The following is a 19,885-nucleotide window of genomic DNA, read 5'->3' as shown; positions in this document are numbered from 1 at the left end:
CTAATATAGTCAGGATTTAGAAGTTTTTACTCTAAATCTATGCTATGGTTCTTATTCTTTACCAATTGTGATGAAAATGACAACTGAACATTAATTTGAAACATGTCGAGTACTTTGAAATCAATATTAAACATTTATATTGCTTAACGAGAGAAAAAATAGTTGCTGTATCTACATTGTTTATAATCTTTCTTCTCCACTGAGTTCTTTCAGTAGGCAGGGAAAGGGCAATCTCAGCTAGAGTGTTGGTCACACAGTTCTAGGGTTGTTTCAGACCAAGAATTCTAAATTTCATATTATTAGTTTTCTGTTTTAGACATCATACAGTCAAGGAGCTAATAAGTAATTAATTCTGCTGTAAAACAACTACCGAAGTATAACAACACTTTATCAGGCTGAGCTTTTAAAGTCAGGAAACCTTTTGATTTACCACTTATGATAAATACTAATTATAAAACACTCCTCAAGCCTCAATGACCCCTATTTACAGTTCAATGCCATTCCCCTACGACAATGCAATATAACCCATCAGAGAGGGCTAGGAAGCAGAAGGCTGGTGACATATGGGATGTGCATACAACTTCTGGGAAATGAAAGATCCAAAACGTTTAAAAAAAAATGATGTGTGCGTTCGTGGAAAAAAACTGTAAGGCAAGTCAATTTTTTAATTAAAAAATTATGTAGCATAAACAATGCTAATGAGCCAAAAGTCCCAAGAGATGAGGGTTGTATCTGCTTTATTTTAAGGTCCCTTTCGGGTTTCATAAGTGTGCACCCACACTTAAAATGTCTCAAGCAGAAACCGTTCATACAATTGTTTTCTTTGTCTTTGTTCATAATAGCTCACCATTTCCTACTCAAGTTGTCAATCTGATAACAAATACACACACACACACACACACACACAGAGACGTGGCTCAGAAGAGCCACTGTCTCTTTCAGTGCATCCTCACAAAATGGATACCTGGAAGTTCCTCATAAATTTCATCATCTATTGGTTGGCTCCTTTGTGGGCTGCTGACCGGAACAGGATGATCAACATCATCATATAAATCTCCCTTTTCATCATCATCCTCGGGAATAACATCGGATCCCATGTCTTCAAGGTACATTTTGTAAAGCACATTAAAAAAGAATGCAAAAGAGAGTTAATTCTGTGTTTCTTAAATGAACACAACTGGAAAACTAGCACTTACATGCTACCATTGTACCACTGTACTCTTAATTTAAAAGCATTTTAAATGGTCTTATAAGTGCATGAACATTAATGTTACTAACTGTATTCAAGGGAAGAAGATGCTCTCATAAACCCAAGTGAAGAGACCATGTCATTATACCAGTCAGTGTTCTCTTGATCATTCTCACAGAAGTCAGGAAGGCTTTACATGTGAAAACCCAAGTCAACCCGTTTCTAAGTTAACATGTAAGGAGTGTGAAAACACATCTAACTGATACTCTTACCTTGTAATATGAATTTCAGCTGCTGGACCCATTCCTCCGCATCTTTGGGAGAGGCTGCTGTAAACTAATGAAAAAAAAAATCAGACAATAAGAACTGGAATGGTAACCGCCATCTGAAAGGTGTGCTGCATTCTTAGCATTTCTTAAGAACATTAGTGATTCTTTTCATGTCTAGAGATACTGTTCTTGCAAGGATGCTTCTTATAATGTACAGTTAATTTTGACAAATTTATGTAATTGAAGCAGAGGATGATGGATTTGAAACTCTGATCAGCAGCTGGCAGCTGCACAGGGAAAAATGCTGCTTCTCTTCATCAATGTCAAAGGCAGAACTGATGAACGAAATTTGCCCTTGACAATTAGAAGACACCCATGAATTTCTTTAGACTGCTGGTACAGTTTTCTTAAAAATGTTCTTGTCAGATTCCAACACACTACCTGACAACTTAATTAACTGGCTTTCAACTGCAATCTCAGATATTTAAAACTTATTAAACATACATTCCATATTGATGTCTAGCTGATGGCTCTTGGTCGCAGCACTGATAATGCATCTTTATCTTCATTTTCTCACACACCCCAAGCAATACAATATGCATTAATACTCTAATATTTTTCTTTTGATAATTTTATTCTTTCTGCTATGTAATTCTTTTAGGAAATCACACAGTTCTATTAAAGTAGATATAAAATGTTACATGTGATGTCAACTGACAAATTATGGATTCATCTGATCTTTTCCAAGGATATATCTCTTGAGCCAGTCAGAAAAAATTCTAATGTATTTCCTCTTTATATGAATGTTCAATGTACAAAACAGGATTTTATTAACATGTTGGGGAAAGTTGTTTTAATAAAACATTAATGTCTTCATAAATGGAATCAGGACATCTTATCAAGTTAATTTCAAGGCAACATTAAAATTCCAACCTGATAGATACGTTTATCGGGAGCACAGATTTCAAAACAGCAATCTTTCTTTCCATCCTTGCGAAGGGTGTTATTCATTCTGACGTCATAGCCATCTATTGCAAATTCACCTTTCTGTTGTTTGTCTGCAGAAGATAAAAGCAACGTTAAGAGTTTCATTCACTTAAGATTTTCTTTGTCAACTCAGGAGAAATTTTAGTCAGCTCCTTTAACAACTCTAGATTCTCAAAGTACTAGGAACTGGAGGAAGAGGTCTGTGGTGCTGCTCAGAAGGAAGTGTGGAAATACGCAGGGAAAAATCTAGGTACTAGAATTTAAGTTTGCTAGAGGTTTTAGCTTCCTCTGAAGACAATGGGAAACGTTTATTTGTTCCTGTCTCCTGCTCTGTCCTCCCTCAGCACACCACCACTTCCTACGCAGGCCTTTAAAGCAAACTGTTCCTTTTTTATCTGAAAGGGAAAAAAGGAAAGTAGACAAGAAGCAAAGCCATGTGGATGGAGAAGAGCGACTAGGCAAATAAGGAAACATTACTAAAAGGAGCCTTTTTAGCTAGGGAACTAGAGAAAGCAGACCTGAGTCCCATCTGGTACATTCAAAAGGAAAGAGGTTTTTAGTTTGGACAGATATTATTTTAAAGCTAATTAAAATGGAACAGAAACCAAAGATGTAATTCTCTGACACCAGGACAACCAGCTTTCTGCACTCGGTGCTGCCATTTTGATAGAGAAGCCGTGTGGCAATGGGTTTACCTCCCACAGTAACGCCGAAATCAGACGGGGGACAAACTGCCTCTTCCTGATCTCAGGGAAGGACAGAAATGCTTCCATAATGTAGAGCCAGCCAAAAATAAAATTTGATCTTCTTTGCTTAAATACAGTAACTTAGCACCTGGAATAACATCCCTTTTTAAAGGCCACAGAGATGCTATTTTACCCAAAATATTTGATGAGAAAAAAATAAGAGACAAATATAACCTAAACCTGAATGATCTCTTTGTTCATAATTTAAATCTGGGTGAGTAAAAAGTTCCAGTTAAAACGTTTGCACTTCATTTGGTTGAAAGATTCCATACCTAATTCTAAGGTTCACAGAACTCTACCATGAAAAGTACAGGCCGGGTGTGTGCCTGCAAATCAGCACGGGACCTACAGCAAGATGATCCTGAGTTTGAGACCAGCTTAGACTTCAATGGGAGATCCTGAAAGGACAAAAAAAGGGTACCACGACACTTTCCAATATGTGTTCCTTTATATAGCAGGGGACTCTATAACCATCTATGCTGAAGATGCATTTTGCTGAATTGAATCGTTTATGCAGTTGGGAATGTTCTTCAGTAGCAAAGTATAACCTACCATGAACAAAACACCCTCAGGACTAACAAACCCCAAAGTTAACAGTTTCATGAGACTAGATTATATAGACATGCCTTTCTTGAGGCATAATGTACTTACATACTGACTAATTTTCTAAGAGAAAATTTAACATGCAGCATGCACAAACATGATTCATCTATGAATTCTTTTATCCAGAGATAAATTCTTTTATGTCTGGTGCACCCCAGACATAATTTGTAAAATACCTCACTGGAAAAATACCAAAGGGAGAGTAAAAAACAGTAAGTGAACAGATTTGATTCTTTTTACCATTCTCAAAGAAAGCTAAAGCATTAATTTAACAAATTTAAACACTTTAAACATGCTTGTTAAGTTTAGGACAAAGGTTATTAATAGCACACAATATCAGATTTTTCTCACTAATATAAAAATGCATGCATTACAAATGTAGATGATCCACAAATACTAGTCATTGATCCATTTGCACTGTAAGAGAAATTTAACTTTCACTACAAAAAAAAAAAAAAAAAAAATGAAAGTAACATAAGGCAAAATACTGTAGTAGTCCAGAAAAATTTTGAGAGATTTTCTTTCAACTTACCCCAGAGAAACACGATGTTAAAGGCTAGATCTGGATGGTTCAATCTCCATTCACTACCAGCTACAACCTTAACTCTACCTCTAGCTTAACTCTAACTTGACTCTAAAACTCTCATCCTTATAACATGAGAGATGTTGGCATGCACAAGGGAGTCCTACTGGGGGTGTGAAGCCAGCAGCACTGAGAAGAGCTGGGGCACAGCAAGTGTGCTCCCATACTACCATACCCAAGAATAAGGTACAAAACTCATGTGACCTCAACTCACACTAGCAAAGCCACTTTATACAGCCCTTCCCCCAACATGCCAGAGGCCACATACTTAGCTTCTGATTATAGTCTAAGAGAAGAACCAGAGAAGTCATGATTACAATTCACAGTAAGCATTCCAGATTATATGTAGGACGAATAGAAGAGGAAAAGCAAACAGTCAAACGCAGGTGCCAGAGCAAGATCACGGAACCTGGAAAGTTGCTCAGTCTGCAGAGTGCCCATCTTGTAAGCATCATGACCTCAGCTGAATCCCAACAACCTAAGAGAAAGTCAGGTATGATTGCACATAATGGTGATCTCAGTACTGGGAGGTGAAAACAGGAAGATACTTGGGTCTCAATGGCCAATCAACTTAGTCTAGTCAATGAGATACTAGCCAGTGAGAGAATCTGTCTAAAAAATAAGGTGGGGGAAGAAGCCGAGGAGATGACTTAGTAAGTAGCATCACTGATTGCTCTGTAAATATGAGGATATATGTTTGAATTCCCAACACCAATACTATATAATCCAGGCATGCCTGCAACCTCATCAGTGAAAGGTTAGACCAGGCGGATCCTTAGAGCTCACGGACTAGCCAGCCAGCCTAGCCAAAACAGTGAGTTTCTGGTTTAGTCAGCGACCTGTCTAAAGGCAGTGAGAACAGAGTGACAGAGGAAAACACTCCAAGGCCTGCTCTGGCCTCCGAATGTGCACCCACCCATGAACTCCCCTATGCAGACCCTCTCCTATGAGAAGAGACAAGTAAACAGCTCCTGAGGCTTTTATGTCCACAGACATAGTGAACAGAACCACTCACAAGACTGCACACTTATGGTCCCATCTCAACAAATAGCACCTTTATTAATGCCCATCTCTAAGTCGGAAAACTAGGTACTATTTTTGTCTTTTCCCTTTCCTCCATCAACTTTCTCCACGTTCTCCTTTATAGCGACTGCCACCTACCAGGAGCCAATTGGCTTGTCTATTTTTCTGCAACTATACTTGTTTTCTTCTTCTCTGTCTCTCAAAAAATATGCTTAAAATAGCAATTACTAAGATGGCCACGGTGGCATGGTGGCATATATATTTATATGAACATGTTTACACACACACACACACACACACACACACACACACACACACAAGCACACAAAAAATCTCACCATTTTCTCTTTTCTCTCCTATCATTTTAAATATAGCAAAACTATGAAACTGAATAATTCCAAATCATTTAGTACCCCTTTAAGATGAAGCATTTATTAAAGGAGGCTTTGCAGCACCTAAGCATCTTTTCTGATTTTGTCCTGAGATTACCAGGGACAGGCACTAGAGCTTCCCACCTCAGAAGCTGGAGAGAGGCAAGCAAACGCTGCGGTCTGAACTCTTAAACAGAAGGAAGTCACGACAGAAGAATCAGGAGAGAGTTCACAGTCCATTTTCTTGGCAAAAACAGTGGCAGTGCCCAGTGGTGACATCACATGCCAGACGATGCACTGTGGCAATATCGCATGTCAGGCAGTGCACGGAGGAAATATCACATGTCAGACCTGGCCTTCTCCTGCTGGTCTCCTTTTTGGTGAGAAGCTGCTTGTCAGAATGTAAACTTGGTGCGAATGCCTAACACATATAAACATATGCAATGTATTTGTCAATATTTGATGCTCTCTGCCAGTTCTACTTAGGACCTTTCTCCTCTGTGAACAAGGTTCGTTGTTTCTGTAAATTCTAATGCCTGTTAGATGGGAGGAGAAAAGATATCCCTCGATATTAAACCCCTTCACTAAATTCTTCAAAAATCCTTAGCAAGTTATTCTAGGACCTCAGTTAAAGATGAATGAACATTCTCCTTTTGTTTATTTAGCTCACACAAACAAAGGTGCCAATGTTTGAAATACACTTTTTGGTGTTCTGAGCTATACTAGAAATACATATAGAGTACTATTTCATGTGGAAAATATTATCAGCTACACATATTTGTTAAACAAAGGGCCGATGACTATGAATACATTTATGGATTCAAAGAGAGGTATTTTCATTAAAATTACAAGTTTGGCCAACATGGTCTAGCAAACAGAAAACTCTACCCATCTCTCATTTTTTATTTCTAATTTTCAAACAACGGTATGTTATAAGCACAACAATGAGGTAGTTCTTAATGCAGAATGGCTACAGTGTGAATGTGGAGTCTGCCATCTGAAGGCTTGTGTGTGGCTGGCTGGGACTGCAGCCTGCAGGGCTACTGAGAGGTGGCAGAACTGTTAGGAAGTGACCCAGCAGACGCTAACATTAGGTCTGTGTATGTGCTCCTGTTAGGAAGGCAGTAAGATGCTGCTGAGTTCCTCCTTCATTTCCCCACAAGGAGATGAGCGCTCCCCCTCCACCAGAGGCTCTCACCACAGAAGCTCCTGGTCATGTCAGGCCTCAAAGCAAGAACTAAGTGACCAGGACGGAAGAAGCTCAGAGACTGTCAGCCGAAACAGACGGGTGTTTATCCCAGGCCTCCTCTCATTTTAGTAACAGACATGCCGTTTTCTTAATTTATCTTTAACAGATACAAAGAAACATACAAATTAAAAATCTCTATATGTATCCCCCTTTTTTAAAAATAAAGTTGTAAGAGAGAAAAAAGCATATATGTAAAGAAATTGATTTACTAGCAAAAGAGAAGAGAAATAATTTGTTAATTTATTACATCTGTTAATAATAATATAAGACAATGTGCTCTGAACTACTGCAAATAGTGTTCCAAATAAAATCTAATTAAAGTTACAAAAAGGAAACATACAAATATTTGTGGGGTAGTATGTGCTATTTCAAGACAGATATACATATTCTTAAGCACAGGTGTAAACTATATTTAATAATATAAAGTAGTTGTGAATAAAAGTGTTATAGGCATTTTTCTGAAATTGCTTCTACTTCATCACTACTTTTGGTATTTTCATCTAAAATTGACATTCTGATAATCGTGATATGGGGTCCTGGAGATGTAGTCAGTCTGTAGAGTACTTTTGCAGCATGGTTGCTGGGAATTAAACTCAGGGCCTCTGGAAGAGCAGTCACTGCTCTTAACCACTGAGCCATCTCTCCAGCCCCAAATAGTCATTGTTAATACAATCACTACATAAAGAATTCCTTAATAGCCTATATATGTTAGCCTTTTGGAAGTTTCCTACAATAATGAAAGGTGCCACTGTGACTCACTGCAACCTGAAAGCTGCACATGTAAGATGACCAGCAGCTGCAATGTGCTTACAAAGAAACACTTTGAGCCTTCATTTTTATTATCACTCCTAACTTCTGAACGCATCCTGCTTGGTCTCACTGCCTTCACCCCTTTCCCTAACAGCTGACAAAGCGATCATTCTAACATCCACGCAGAGTTGTAATGACACCAGCCCAGCTTTCCCCCAATGCTTAGGAACATTAAGTGTCCCTTTGACAGGAAAGGCCAAACGCCTAACTCTGGTATGGAAACCTTTACTGTCTGGTGCCACTTCCTCTGGCTCGGCAGCTCTCACTCATCAACCATGCCAGTGACTCATCAATCCACATATCATACTCTGTGAGCACTTGTGACCATTATCATAAGCCAATTAGTACAGTGCTTTGCAATTATGGCATCTGATACATATGTGCTCGAAGAACCTCCAAAAGTATGGATGTTCTCTCAATAGTTACTATATACACTATAGTTATATACAGGTATATATATCTCCTATGACAACATGACTACAGCAATATAAACATGTATGTATACACACACACACACAAACACGCACACAGCAGGTGGGGAGAGTGGAGAGGAAAGTTATGCAGGGAAATGTGGTATTATTTAAAACATACCTATTTTCAATCTAAATATACATTTAGTGTATAGAGATTCATCTTAAGTTACACCGGTCCCACTTTTTTATATGCCAATAACATTCACAGCTATCAGATGCTTAGCATAGCTTCCTCTATACTTGATTTCTGCATAATAAAGAAGTTCCACTAAAAAACAGGTGTGCACTTAGCTTTTTTATTCTGCTACATGGGCTCTCATCCATAAAGGCAGGAAGGGAAAGGACACCTTAAGGTTTATTATAATAAACTTAAAGGTCAATATTTGCACATCAAAGAGTCAAAAGTCTATTAACAACAATATTTTCTGATTTAACAAAAAGTAGAATTACTAGTGCTAGGATAGGATAAAAGTATCCTTTGCACATCAACTAAAACAAAATTGTAATATAAATCTTATAAATACAAGCATTCACTTACACAAGTCACATGTCATCATGATACAATATTGATGTCGTCACACAGAAATAAGTTTGAATGAAAGAGATATGTTCTCTTATTTTTTTTCCCTATCAATGGTAAAGCTATGGGAGATGTAAAAGCAGAAAGGTTAATTTAAATTTTTGATGACTTGTGTTCTATACTTAAAACTTTTTTTTCAGATTTACTTATTTATTTATTTTATATATGTGAGTACACTGTTGCTATCTTCAGATACACCCGAAGAGGGTATTAAACCCCACTACAAATAGCTGTGAGCCACCATGTTGTTGCTGGGAACTGAACTCAAAACTTTTGGAAGAACAAAATATATTTTAAATTTTTATAAATAAAAATTACAACAACATGATGTAACAAAGAGCCTTTAGGAGCTGGAGAAATGGCTCAGAAACTTTGGTCTGTATTTGGGATGACTTGGTAGAACCAACACCCTGTAGTGCTCCCTTACTAGAGAGGACTGGCACATCTCTAACGAGGAAAAAGGAAGAAGGTGTGGGCATTGAAGACCCATAGGTACAATGACCTGCCCATCACATTCCTCCGCAAAAGAGGAGAAACACAAAGTTCATTTCACATACTGTTTCAGGACCACGTAAAAAGTAATCCAAAAAAAGGAAAAACCATGGTCTGAAACCAAATCCTAACTGAGCCATCATTTATGGGCACTCTGGAATGCTGGGTATTGACCACAAATTGTGGGGGAAACAGAGCTGTGGGGTCAGAGAGCTACATTCAATCTTTGCTCTGTCTCTCAGTAGCCCTGTGTTAATTTCTCTTGCTTAGGTTGGTTCAATGTCCTCCTAAATGGTTCTATTGACAATCTCTTCCCATCTCAATCCACCCTTAAAGCCAAGTCTGATCACATAGATTTCTGCCTAAAGTCCACATTAAAAATAAAATCCTTAGAGAAGCCTTATCTCAGAAGGCTTACTTGTTCTATGAATTTAATAGAGCTCCTTCCTTTTCCTCCAGTGTCTCAGCTTAGCTCTCCATATTGATGCTAGCCATGGGCTTTCACAGTGCTGAATTTCTGCCTTTTTCTCACCTGAAATATTAATTTTACCCTTTGTTCTTAGTCCATCTGCACTGCTGACACTCGAGTTACTGAGTAATCACGAACACCAGGAATTTACTTCTTAAAGTCATAGTGGATTAGAAGCCAAGACCAAGATGCCAGCAGGTCTTACAGGGGGTCTTCCCTCTGAAAGTGGACAGTCTGCTGCTGCACTCTCCAGAGGGCAGAGACACTGTGGACTTGCAAGGCAGACATACAGAAGAGGGATTTCAGAGCTCGCTTGAACATTCTTACTGGGTCATTCGTGAGTGTAAAGCCCTTATGGTCCAATCACTTCTACATGCCCTACACCCTAACACTACCTTCTTAGAAGAGGCTCCAAATTTTGGACAGACACATAATTAAAATTATGGCCTTTACCCAGTAAATTTCTATTCATTCTTTATGGCCCAATAAAATGCCTTTATCTCAGTGAAGTTTCCCCTAAGGATCCTAGCAGTTAGTTTCCCCTTCCTTTGTGATTCAAAGGTACTTAATTTAAATTATTCATCATACCTCACTGAATTTATGTCTCTCTGCCTTCTCATAGCCTCATATCTTCTTCTTCTCATTGACACACAAACATTGAGCACCTCTAAGGATCTTTAGATTCTCACTATTTATTTTATCAACTATCTAAAACTGTTTACCAAATAACACTGTGAATAAGTAAGTGGATGAATGGATGTCTCCATGGGAATCTCGGATGTAGAACGCTTGACAGATGAGACCCATGACACTCACAGAGGGGATGAGTGGATGGATGGGGCCTCACAAAGTGATAAAACGTCTACTAGGCGTACATTACTTAAGGACCTGAATGGCTATGAATAATAAATACCGACACTATTTATGGGTACAGAGGTAAGTGCATCACATGCCCTGGAGGATGACAGTACTCTTTCTAAGTGTTACTACCTTCATAGGTCAATATGATTTTTGGCATGCACAATAAGGTAGAAAAGGTGAGCTATGTGTATGTCAAAACTGTAATGAAGTGTGGTTTAACCTGGTGAGTGGTATCATGCGTGCCTTGTGCCTCTATGAGCCATTTATCTCAATCCTGCTTACTGTTATACTATTATGTATTACTTATCATATAGTTTTCCCACATCTAAACAGCTCTTTCCAAAGTTTCGGTAATGTTTCACATGCACAATAAAGCTACGCAACTCAGCTACTTAACTACACAAAAGAAAATTAAAATGTTCTTTGATTTGTTTTCTTTAAAGAAAAGCAAGTGGCAGCAAAAGGCAGCACACTGCAGACAGACCGGGCACACATGGGTAGGCATTGCAATGGACAGTGCAAAGCCAGGCCAGGTCTTTAAGTATCAACACAGTAACAAACACGGCAACACTAACGTCTGAAATGGAACTAAATGAATCTCAAAGCACAAAAAACCAAAATGCTAAGAACAACAGCATCATAAGGTCTAGCAATAAGAATAGGGATGAAATTTACTACCTCAAAAATTTGAGCCAGAATTTCTTTATATGACGTTGGCCTCTGGAGAAAAATATAAATACAAATATTCCTTTGGGTGTGAGGAAGATTACATCAGTAATTACAGACACTTGGGACATAGCAATGGGCTGCTTAACTGAACCAAAGTGGCAAGCATTTGAAACTTCCTTTTCTGAGTCTGGTGGAAAAGGCCTTCTTTTGAGAAATGGTAAGATTTTGATGAAAACTCGTAATAGTGTAGAAAACTACATTTCTATAATGGCAGGTCACACTGTGATCCATGCTGGTCGTCACACTGAGTTGGGACTTGAGTTTTCTGACACCATCACTGAACTGCTCACACCAGGAGGGGAAGTGCATGTGCTGTGACCAACTCCCAGGTGCCATCACAACATGGAACGTATTAGTGACAGAATCCAAAATGGCCACTAAATTCTAAAGTCATTAATCTCACCAATCAAAATGGAAGACTGACTTCTAGCATTGTGTAAAACTTCAAATTTATCTGAGAGACAGTAATTTCATCTGCTTATTGTTCTAATAAATTCTCTAAGTATAAATAATAAATAAAACAAATTTCCAAACCACAGTTATTAATAACAATTTCATGGAAAAAATAATTATCAGTGGCATTGGAATTTTATCCCTTTTCTTTAAGTGACTATTACATATTACATTTCTTCTTGTGTTTTCTAAGGACAGAGAACTTCTTTGAGATATTTTTCACTAGTTTTTTTGTTCTATGTAAAATATATGCACATAAACTTTATATATGTGTGTGTGTATACTATTTATAAAATTTTATTACTGCATATTCATTGTATAAAACAATGGTTTCATAGTACAATTTTAACCAAGTATACCATGTTGGCTATTGCATATTTCTATGAGCAATGACTTCTATTTTATAATATTTACCTTTCGATCTGCTTTCCCTTGGAAAAAGGCAAAACTAGCAATACATGGATTTATATTTCATTATTTTGCAGAGTCACTTATTCGGATAAGAGCTAAAGTTACATGAACTATTACTAAAGTGTACATTAGTTAATAAAGTTGTAAGGTATGAAAGTTAAGACAGGGTCGATAGTGAAACCTGAGTGATAAATATAGGCCTGCTTTCTTTTACCACTCTGAGAATGGATGTTGCACAAAGTTAGCCTCTCAGTCCCTTGTTTTCTAACACTGAGGGAAATGAGATAGATAACTGTACAAACCTTGGGCATGTGGATATGCACACAGGAAGACAGAGGAGCCACAGGACTCTGCTTCCTGAAGATTCACATGCAGTTCATGGTTGATGAAAGAGGGAGGGACGTTTCTTCCAGGGGTGTATCCAACATGCTGCTGTAACCCTAATGAAACTCACTGGGTTAAGAAGAAGGAGAAAGAGAAGAAAGAGAAGAAAGGAGGAAGGAAGGAGAAAGGAGGAAAGAAGGAAGAAAGGAGGGAGGAAGCCGGGAGGAAGCCGGGAGAAAAAGGGAGGGAGGAAGGAGAGACGTGAAGGTAGGAAAGGACAGTGAGGAAGAAAGGGAGGATCGGCCCAGCAACACCAAGGATCAAGGCCTCAGACCCATGGAAGACTGGCAGTACCATTACCTGAGCGCACGGATCGTGGCAATTATAACTAATATAACTATAACTAATAACAATTAAAACAAATATAACTAATGTATGGTAATAAAACATTACAGGGGAATAAATAGGCTAATAATGGACCTACTTCATTGATGTGCTGTGAGTTAAACAAGTTTTGTTAGTTGGATCACTTGGGTAGATAGATTAACTGCTTAGACAGGGTCCAGAATATAGCTAACTCAATACACATTTGCTTTTGCTGTTGGCATCTGTAAAGTTGGGCTAGAAAACTTGTATCCATTAAATTTCATCTAAAATAAATTTACTACTTTTCCTGTCGTCAAACACTTTTCTCTCATATCATCATGGTCCTCATTTTTCTCCAGTTCTATATCTGTAGCCCAGGATAAATATTTACTAGGGTGAAAAGCTGTATGAGTGGAAATTATCTCACTTCCTTTTATAATTCATAAAAACACAAGTGTGTTAAATTTTAGGGCAGTCTGTGATTGACATTTGTCAAATAATAAAAGATAAAATAAATTAGTCTTAAACGATAATTCTCATAAATTCTCAGCTTTTTCTCCATACTGTCTTTAGTTCACTCTGTAGGAAAATGATTGCAAACCCGACCAATGGAAACTGATGTAAACAAATGCCAACACTACCTTTATCACTCCCGTAATAATAGAACACTGTTTTGCTGAGAGCACACCACCGCTTCTGCCATTCAAACCCCAGAAAGCTGTGATCTGCCAAAAGCAGGAGAAATGAGCAGGTTAGAAACGATGCATGGTTCACATAAAGCATTTCCTTACCACACGAGGAGAAGTATACTAAGACAATTTCTGAGCTTCCTTTTTACCCCTGTCATTAATCTGTATTTCCCACCCCTTACAATGGTGTTAACTGTTCGGTCACCAAAGCTCCTCTACACGGTCTCAAAAGGGCATCAGACTGCACATTCTTGATATAATTGGTCCATGGGATCTCATTCTTAAATTTGTCATTAAAGGGCAAGGGGAAGGAAAGTTTGACTTGGATCGTTCATTCCCACCCTGCAGTCCCAGATCATAACCTGCCCCCTTCCCCCAGTTTAAATTTTATGCTTGTGCTGAAAGGAGACCGACTGGTCAAGTCCCAGTTACCAAGGCCAGTGGAGAGGGACACTGAAGCAGATAACAGCCACCAGATGAGATGCCGGGCTGTTCTGAACCATAGCAGGCTGTGTATACTGGCTGGGTTCAGGAAGCTCACACTGGTTACTGGTGAGAAACTCCAAGCTTGAGGACACAGTCATGGCCTGAAGCTCTCCTAGAAGATGCGGGACACTGCTCCGGAATTATTTACAAATGCCCAGGCTGCACTGAAAGCCAGACTAGCACTTGGCTAGTAAACTATGTAAAGCTGGCATTTCGGGTTTGGATGAGGCTTTCGACATTTTCTTACATCAACTGCCTAAAGAGAACATTGCTTCCATGAGTAGGCCACACACATTTTAATCTTAGGATGGAAAATAAACAGACAAACCGTCATCCTTTTCTTTAGCCCTTTAGCTCACCTTTTCTGCGTTTTTCCAGGTAGCCAGCCTTTATGACAAAAGGAAGGTCCTGGGCTGCAATGGGAGGAAACTGGTTTCCTGTGGAAAGTGAGAGAAAAAAATAATAGTGGGTAATTCACTCCGAAGAAGCCATGCTGACATCAACTCATTGCATTCAATGTACCTTTAATTACTGCAATTACTCAAATCAGATATAGCAGCCTTGCTTCAATATGTCCCATAGACCCCCTTCTCTCCTCTTGTAAATCTTAAGTAAGAAGAACAAACAATGTTCGTGCTCCTAAATACAAATGCAGCATTTGCTGCAGCCGATTGTCTCAGATGGGTGATACTTCCAATATATATTCAATACACAAGAACTATTAACAAATAGACCCAACAAATCCCAAATAGAGAGGTTAGGACTTTCAGATGAACCACAGATGTTTCCTTATGTCTGCTGGGCCAGTGCACATTAACTCTTACCTGGGTTTTCTTACTCCCACCAAGTCAAACAAACTGATTTCCCCCCAATCAAATACAGTGTTTGTTTCCTCTACCTGAATTCGCAGAGAAACCTTGAATCATGAGGTTGCGTCTGTTTTATGATAAGCCATTTAAGAGTCTAAAACTAGATCACTGAATAGAAGTAGCATAATGTGACAGGTCACCTAGCAACTTCACTGGTGTTCTTAGAAATGTTCCCAGCTCTTCACAAGACTGACAAATGAAAGGAGAAATGACAGGGAGGTAGAACATAGGTAAGTAGGTAGACAGGTAGATGGACAGAAAGATACATAGATATGTAGATAAATTACAAAAAACAAATAACAAAAAACCAAAACCAAAACAACAACATTAACAACATCAACAACAACAAAACCATATGGAAACAGGATCTAAGTAGAAAACAAGTTGGACCAGCCATTAAATTAGCCAGGATATTAAGGAATAACTGGGTCTCACTGAGCTGTAGTACTTGTACTGGGCAAAATATCTTAACATACAAAACAAATGTTCTCTGGGGCCATTGAGGTGGCTTGGCAGGTGAAGGTGTTTGTTACTAAGTTACCTGAATTCAAGTCCCAGGATACACAAAGTATAAAGAAAGAACTGACTCTTATGGGTTATCCTCTGACCTCTGCATAGGTGTGTAGACACATAGACATGTAGATAGACACACACACACACACACACACACACACACACACACACACACTGTAATTATTGAAATGTTCTTCAAATTTCAAGAGGAAAATAAGTTATTCTGAAGAAAAATATTTTTAATTTTTTATTTTGTGTCTAAGTAGTCTGCGTCCATGTATGTGAGTGGACCATGTGTTATGCGATAACATCAAAGGACAGAAGACAATGTGGGATCCCCTGGAACTGAAGTCACAAATGATATGAGCCACCGCATGGGTCCTGGAAACCAATCCTGGGCTCCCTGCAAGTACAGCAAGTGCTCTTAACTGCTAAGCCATCTCTCCAACTCTTGACGTACTAATACTTTAATTTCATTGACCAGAAACAGGTAGAGAAGAAAAAGTAAAGAAGAAAAAAAAAACAACTTGATAGGATGAATGTATCATTTAACCTGAGCACTCTAAAAAAATATGATTAACCTGATAAATCACAGTAAAATATAATGTCATAAGTAATACTTATCCTATTTCTCATTATCTCATATTTCTTAAATAAAGTATTTTTTTCCAGGGAGGGGAAAGAAATTTCTTAAGTGAAATTTTACTTTTTAAAATTGTGATAGCTATTTATCCACTATCTAGAACTAAGTAGCCATCAATACATTTTATAAACAAAACCACACTAGTAACGACCCTTTAAATATCTTTAAATATATCTTTAAATCCTCAGAAGGACTTAATGATCTGTGTAACACAACAGGTAGAGTCAAACTCTCTGAGTGCAGTTTGTTATAATATGTGAGAACAGCAGTTCCCCCTGAAGAACCTGAATCCTCTCACCATTTAGAGCCCTCACGATTATGTCATCAGTAAGAATCAGATGAGACCAAAGGACAGAGAGGGAAGCTCCTGCTATACAGCTCTATACAGCAGGCAGCAACAGAGGACATTTGTCTTACACAGGAATGCCATCTCCCTGTGAGAGACCGATTTGGCGACTGCAAAGGTCACAAGTTACTGTTATTTTTAAACTAGTTAAAATGATTTCCTTTTGTTAAAGTAAAAACAATCAATGAAGAAATTACAACATCTTAACTAAGGGCACAAAGAAAAGAATAATTTGTATTCTAGGCCACTCTATATGCAGAAAATTACCACAGGGGATTAGTTAAAAGGCAACAAACTTTTGGTATTCTTAAAAAAATTAAACTATTTTCAATGAGCATTTATTTATTTATTTATTTATTTATTTACTATGACAATTCCACTTTTCTAAGGCAAATCAAAATATTAGACACTGTAACTAACACCCTGTTGCTGGACATGGTGGCATGCTCCTGTACGTCCAGCATAAAAACAGGCTCATACCCAGCAAGGTAATAAGCAAGGGTTGGGTCTTCTAACACACGCAACTTGCACTCTTGATGTAAAGCCCCTCAGACAGGTCAGGCAGTGGTACATCAGAAGCATTCAGACAGCAACTGGATTCGGGCTCCTTTCCACTGTTTCTAATGCAATGGGAATTTTAAAATTGGGACGCTGGTGTCCATCTGATGGTAAGAAGGCTGAACCAAACATGCTGCAGAGCAAATGGTCACTTTGCTTCCTTCCCTACAGCTTACCCTCAACAAGAACAAAAGTCTATCCTGGCTCACATCGCTCTTTAAAAATCTTCAAATGTGAATTAAAAATCAATGGAAGTTCTAACTTGTTAGCTTTACACTGGCTTCTCATGTGGTTTCTTTCCTTGAATGAACAGGTGTTGGGGATCAGAGTGAGTCAAAGACATTTTCACAGAATCTCTTACTCATTCCCTTCTTATTTCTATGAGAAGGTTGTGGCCAATTTAAATACCAGACCTGTAAGAATCTAAAACCTCTTTTACTATCCCACCACTAACAAGTTCTTTTATTCTTGTTCAGTCTTGACTTCATGCAGAATTCCTGCTAAGTTTCTGAACCTCACCTTTGCCAACTACAGTTTTCGTCTTTTTTTCCTTGGCATTTAGATCGTCTTCTACAGGAACAGTTTCCTGCCTTTCAGCTAGCTCAGCTTTCCTGCCACATCCATCCCACTGAAGGTTCCTTCCTGTTTATACTGGAAAGGAAGGGGAGAGAAACTTTGGAGGCTGCTCTTTGCTCATGTGACCTTTCACTCTGAGCTAAACCTTGGTCTAGTCAAATACTCCGTCACCACATGATGGGACTCCTTCCTTAAAATGAAAACTGTGAAGAATAAACTCAAACATAATCAATCTCCCTCCATCCCTGATCGATAATCAAGTACCTGTGGGCTTGTCCAAACCTTTTATTAAAATAATATTATTAATTCTTTGAGAATTTCATACAGCATATGATCATGTTCCACCCTTCTCATTTCCTCCCAAACCCACCCACACCTCCCTTTTTGTTTTGTTTGTTTAAACCATTGAGTCCAGTTTGCGCTGCCTACATACTCCAGGTTGTGGGGCCTGTCCTGGAGCATGCCAGACCAACCAGGAGCCATACCCTTAAAGAAAATCTCTATGCCAGGGGCTATCAACTGTCAATAGCTCCTCAGCCAGGGGTGGAAATTTTGTGGTCACTGTCCCTACCCAATCCTTCGGGCTTGAGCCCATGATGGGACTTTTATCATGAACTCACAGCTGTTGAGTTCATACATGCAACTTTCCTATCAAGTCTGGAAAACATTGTTTGGTTGTAGTAAACAACAGGGGGAGGGAGGGACAGAGGGAGGGAGTTATAGGCCAATCTCTCTGATGAGTATAGATTTAAAAATTGTCAAATAAAGACTTACACCTAATTCAAGAACACATTGCAAAGATTATCCACCATGATCAAGTCAGCTTTATCCAAGAGATGTAGGGATGGTTCGATATGTGTAAATCAATAAATGTAATCTACCACATAAATAGAATCAAGGATGGAAACCACATGATCATCTCATTTAAATTCAGAAAAGGCTTCTGACAAAATCCAACATCTCTTCATAATAAAAGTCCCAGAAAAAAAAATCTATGGATACAGGGGACACATCTCAACAAAATAAGGACAATACACAGTAATTCCAAAACCAGCATCTTGCTAAACTGAGGAAAACCTCAAATCATTTCTACTAAAATCAGGAACAAAACAAGGCAGTCCCCTCTCTCTTTCCTGTTCTGTTCAATATAGCACTCAAAATCCTAGCTAGAGCATTAACGCTAGCAGAAGGAGATGAACACAGAACAAATAGGTAAGAAAGAAATCAAAGTGTCCTAATCTGCACAAGATAGGGCTCTACACACAAAATACTCTGTCAAAAACTACTGCTGATAAATTGTAGCAAAGTAGCAGGATACAAAACTAACACACAAAAACCAGTAGCCTTCCCATATACCAACAACAAGCATATCAAGAAAGCAGTCAGGGAAAGCCAAAGAAACAAACAACTTGGGATAAATCTATAGAAGTAAATGACTTGTATAATACAAACTTATCTAAATCTTTCAAATTCTTCGTTTTCACCATAAGTTGTGTGAGCCCCCAAATTGAGAGAGGTAGTATTTCCTTTTACCTCTTCTCAGCTCTCACCTAGTCTGAGAAGAGATGCAGTCCCTTGGTAAGTAAGTTTACTCTCAGAAAAGGTACCCTCTTCACGCTTGTTTCATGTTTGATGCCCATCATAGGACACTACTTGACGCTTCTGAGACCCCTGCCTCAGGACACATAGAGGACACTCTCCTACTCCTCTATCTGAGTTTACCTGTCTATCTTTTCTTAAGAAGCAGCCTCAGATGTGCTCACAACCCTCAGTAATTCCAGTTCAGGAGTTCTGACATCTAACATTGCTGCGTAAGTCAAAGGCCATGTCCTCTAAAATCAGCCAATGCAGAGATACAGTGAATGCATTCTTACTTGTCAATTCACGATTACATAACATTTATAATCCTGAGTGTCCTCACAGGGACATGAGGCTGGATGGAGATAACCTTAATACAAGACAGTTCAGCAACTAGTCAACAAAGCTTTACAAGCCAGGTCAGTCTTAGATCACAAAAATCTGTGAGTCGTTTCTGTTTTGCTTTGAATCAAGGTTCCATTACAGAGCCCTGGCTAACCTGGAACTTGGTAGACTTATAGCCCAGGTCTGCCTCTACCTCTGCCTGATGAGTGCTGGAATTAAAGGCATAAGTCACCAACAACCTGTTTTGGTGTTTGTTTTTTTTTTTGAGACAAGATCTCATTTTGTGGTCTAGAA

At 38.6% G+C, this 19,885-nt stretch overlaps 1 protein-coding gene across 2 annotated transcripts in view; it reads right to left on the bottom strand.

Annotated features, from left to right (window-relative positions):
* The window catches only part of SKAP2 (src kinase associated phosphoprotein 2), a 152,039-nt gene that overhangs the window by 46,639 nt on the left and 85,515 nt on the right, over window positions 1-19,885 (bottom strand). Inside the window, exons 5-9 of one of the 2 annotated variants that reach the window (XM_080932622.1) lie at window positions 14,523-14,600; window positions 13,630-13,713; window positions 2,392-2,516; window positions 1,462-1,525; window positions 965-1,099 (exon numbers count right to left, since the gene is read on the bottom strand). In XM_080932622.1, coding sequence (XP_080788748.1) covers window positions 965-1,099; window positions 1,462-1,525; window positions 2,392-2,516; window positions 13,630-13,713; window positions 14,523-14,600 — 486 coding nt within the window. Of the gene's footprint in view, window positions 1-964; window positions 1,100-1,461; window positions 1,526-2,391; window positions 2,517-4,786; window positions 4,852-13,629; window positions 13,714-14,522; window positions 14,601-19,885 lie in introns of those variants that run through there. The other variant, XM_080932621.1, reaches the window with a different exon arrangement.

The sequence above is a fragment of the Micromys minutus genome (genome assembly GCF_963924665.1).
Source record: "Micromys minutus genome assembly, chromosome: 18".
Lineage (NCBI taxonomy): Eukaryota > Metazoa > Chordata > Mammalia > Rodentia > Muridae > Micromys > Micromys minutus.
Note: the sequence above shows the minus strand (reverse complement) of the source record. Positions and strands in the feature narration are given on the sequence as shown.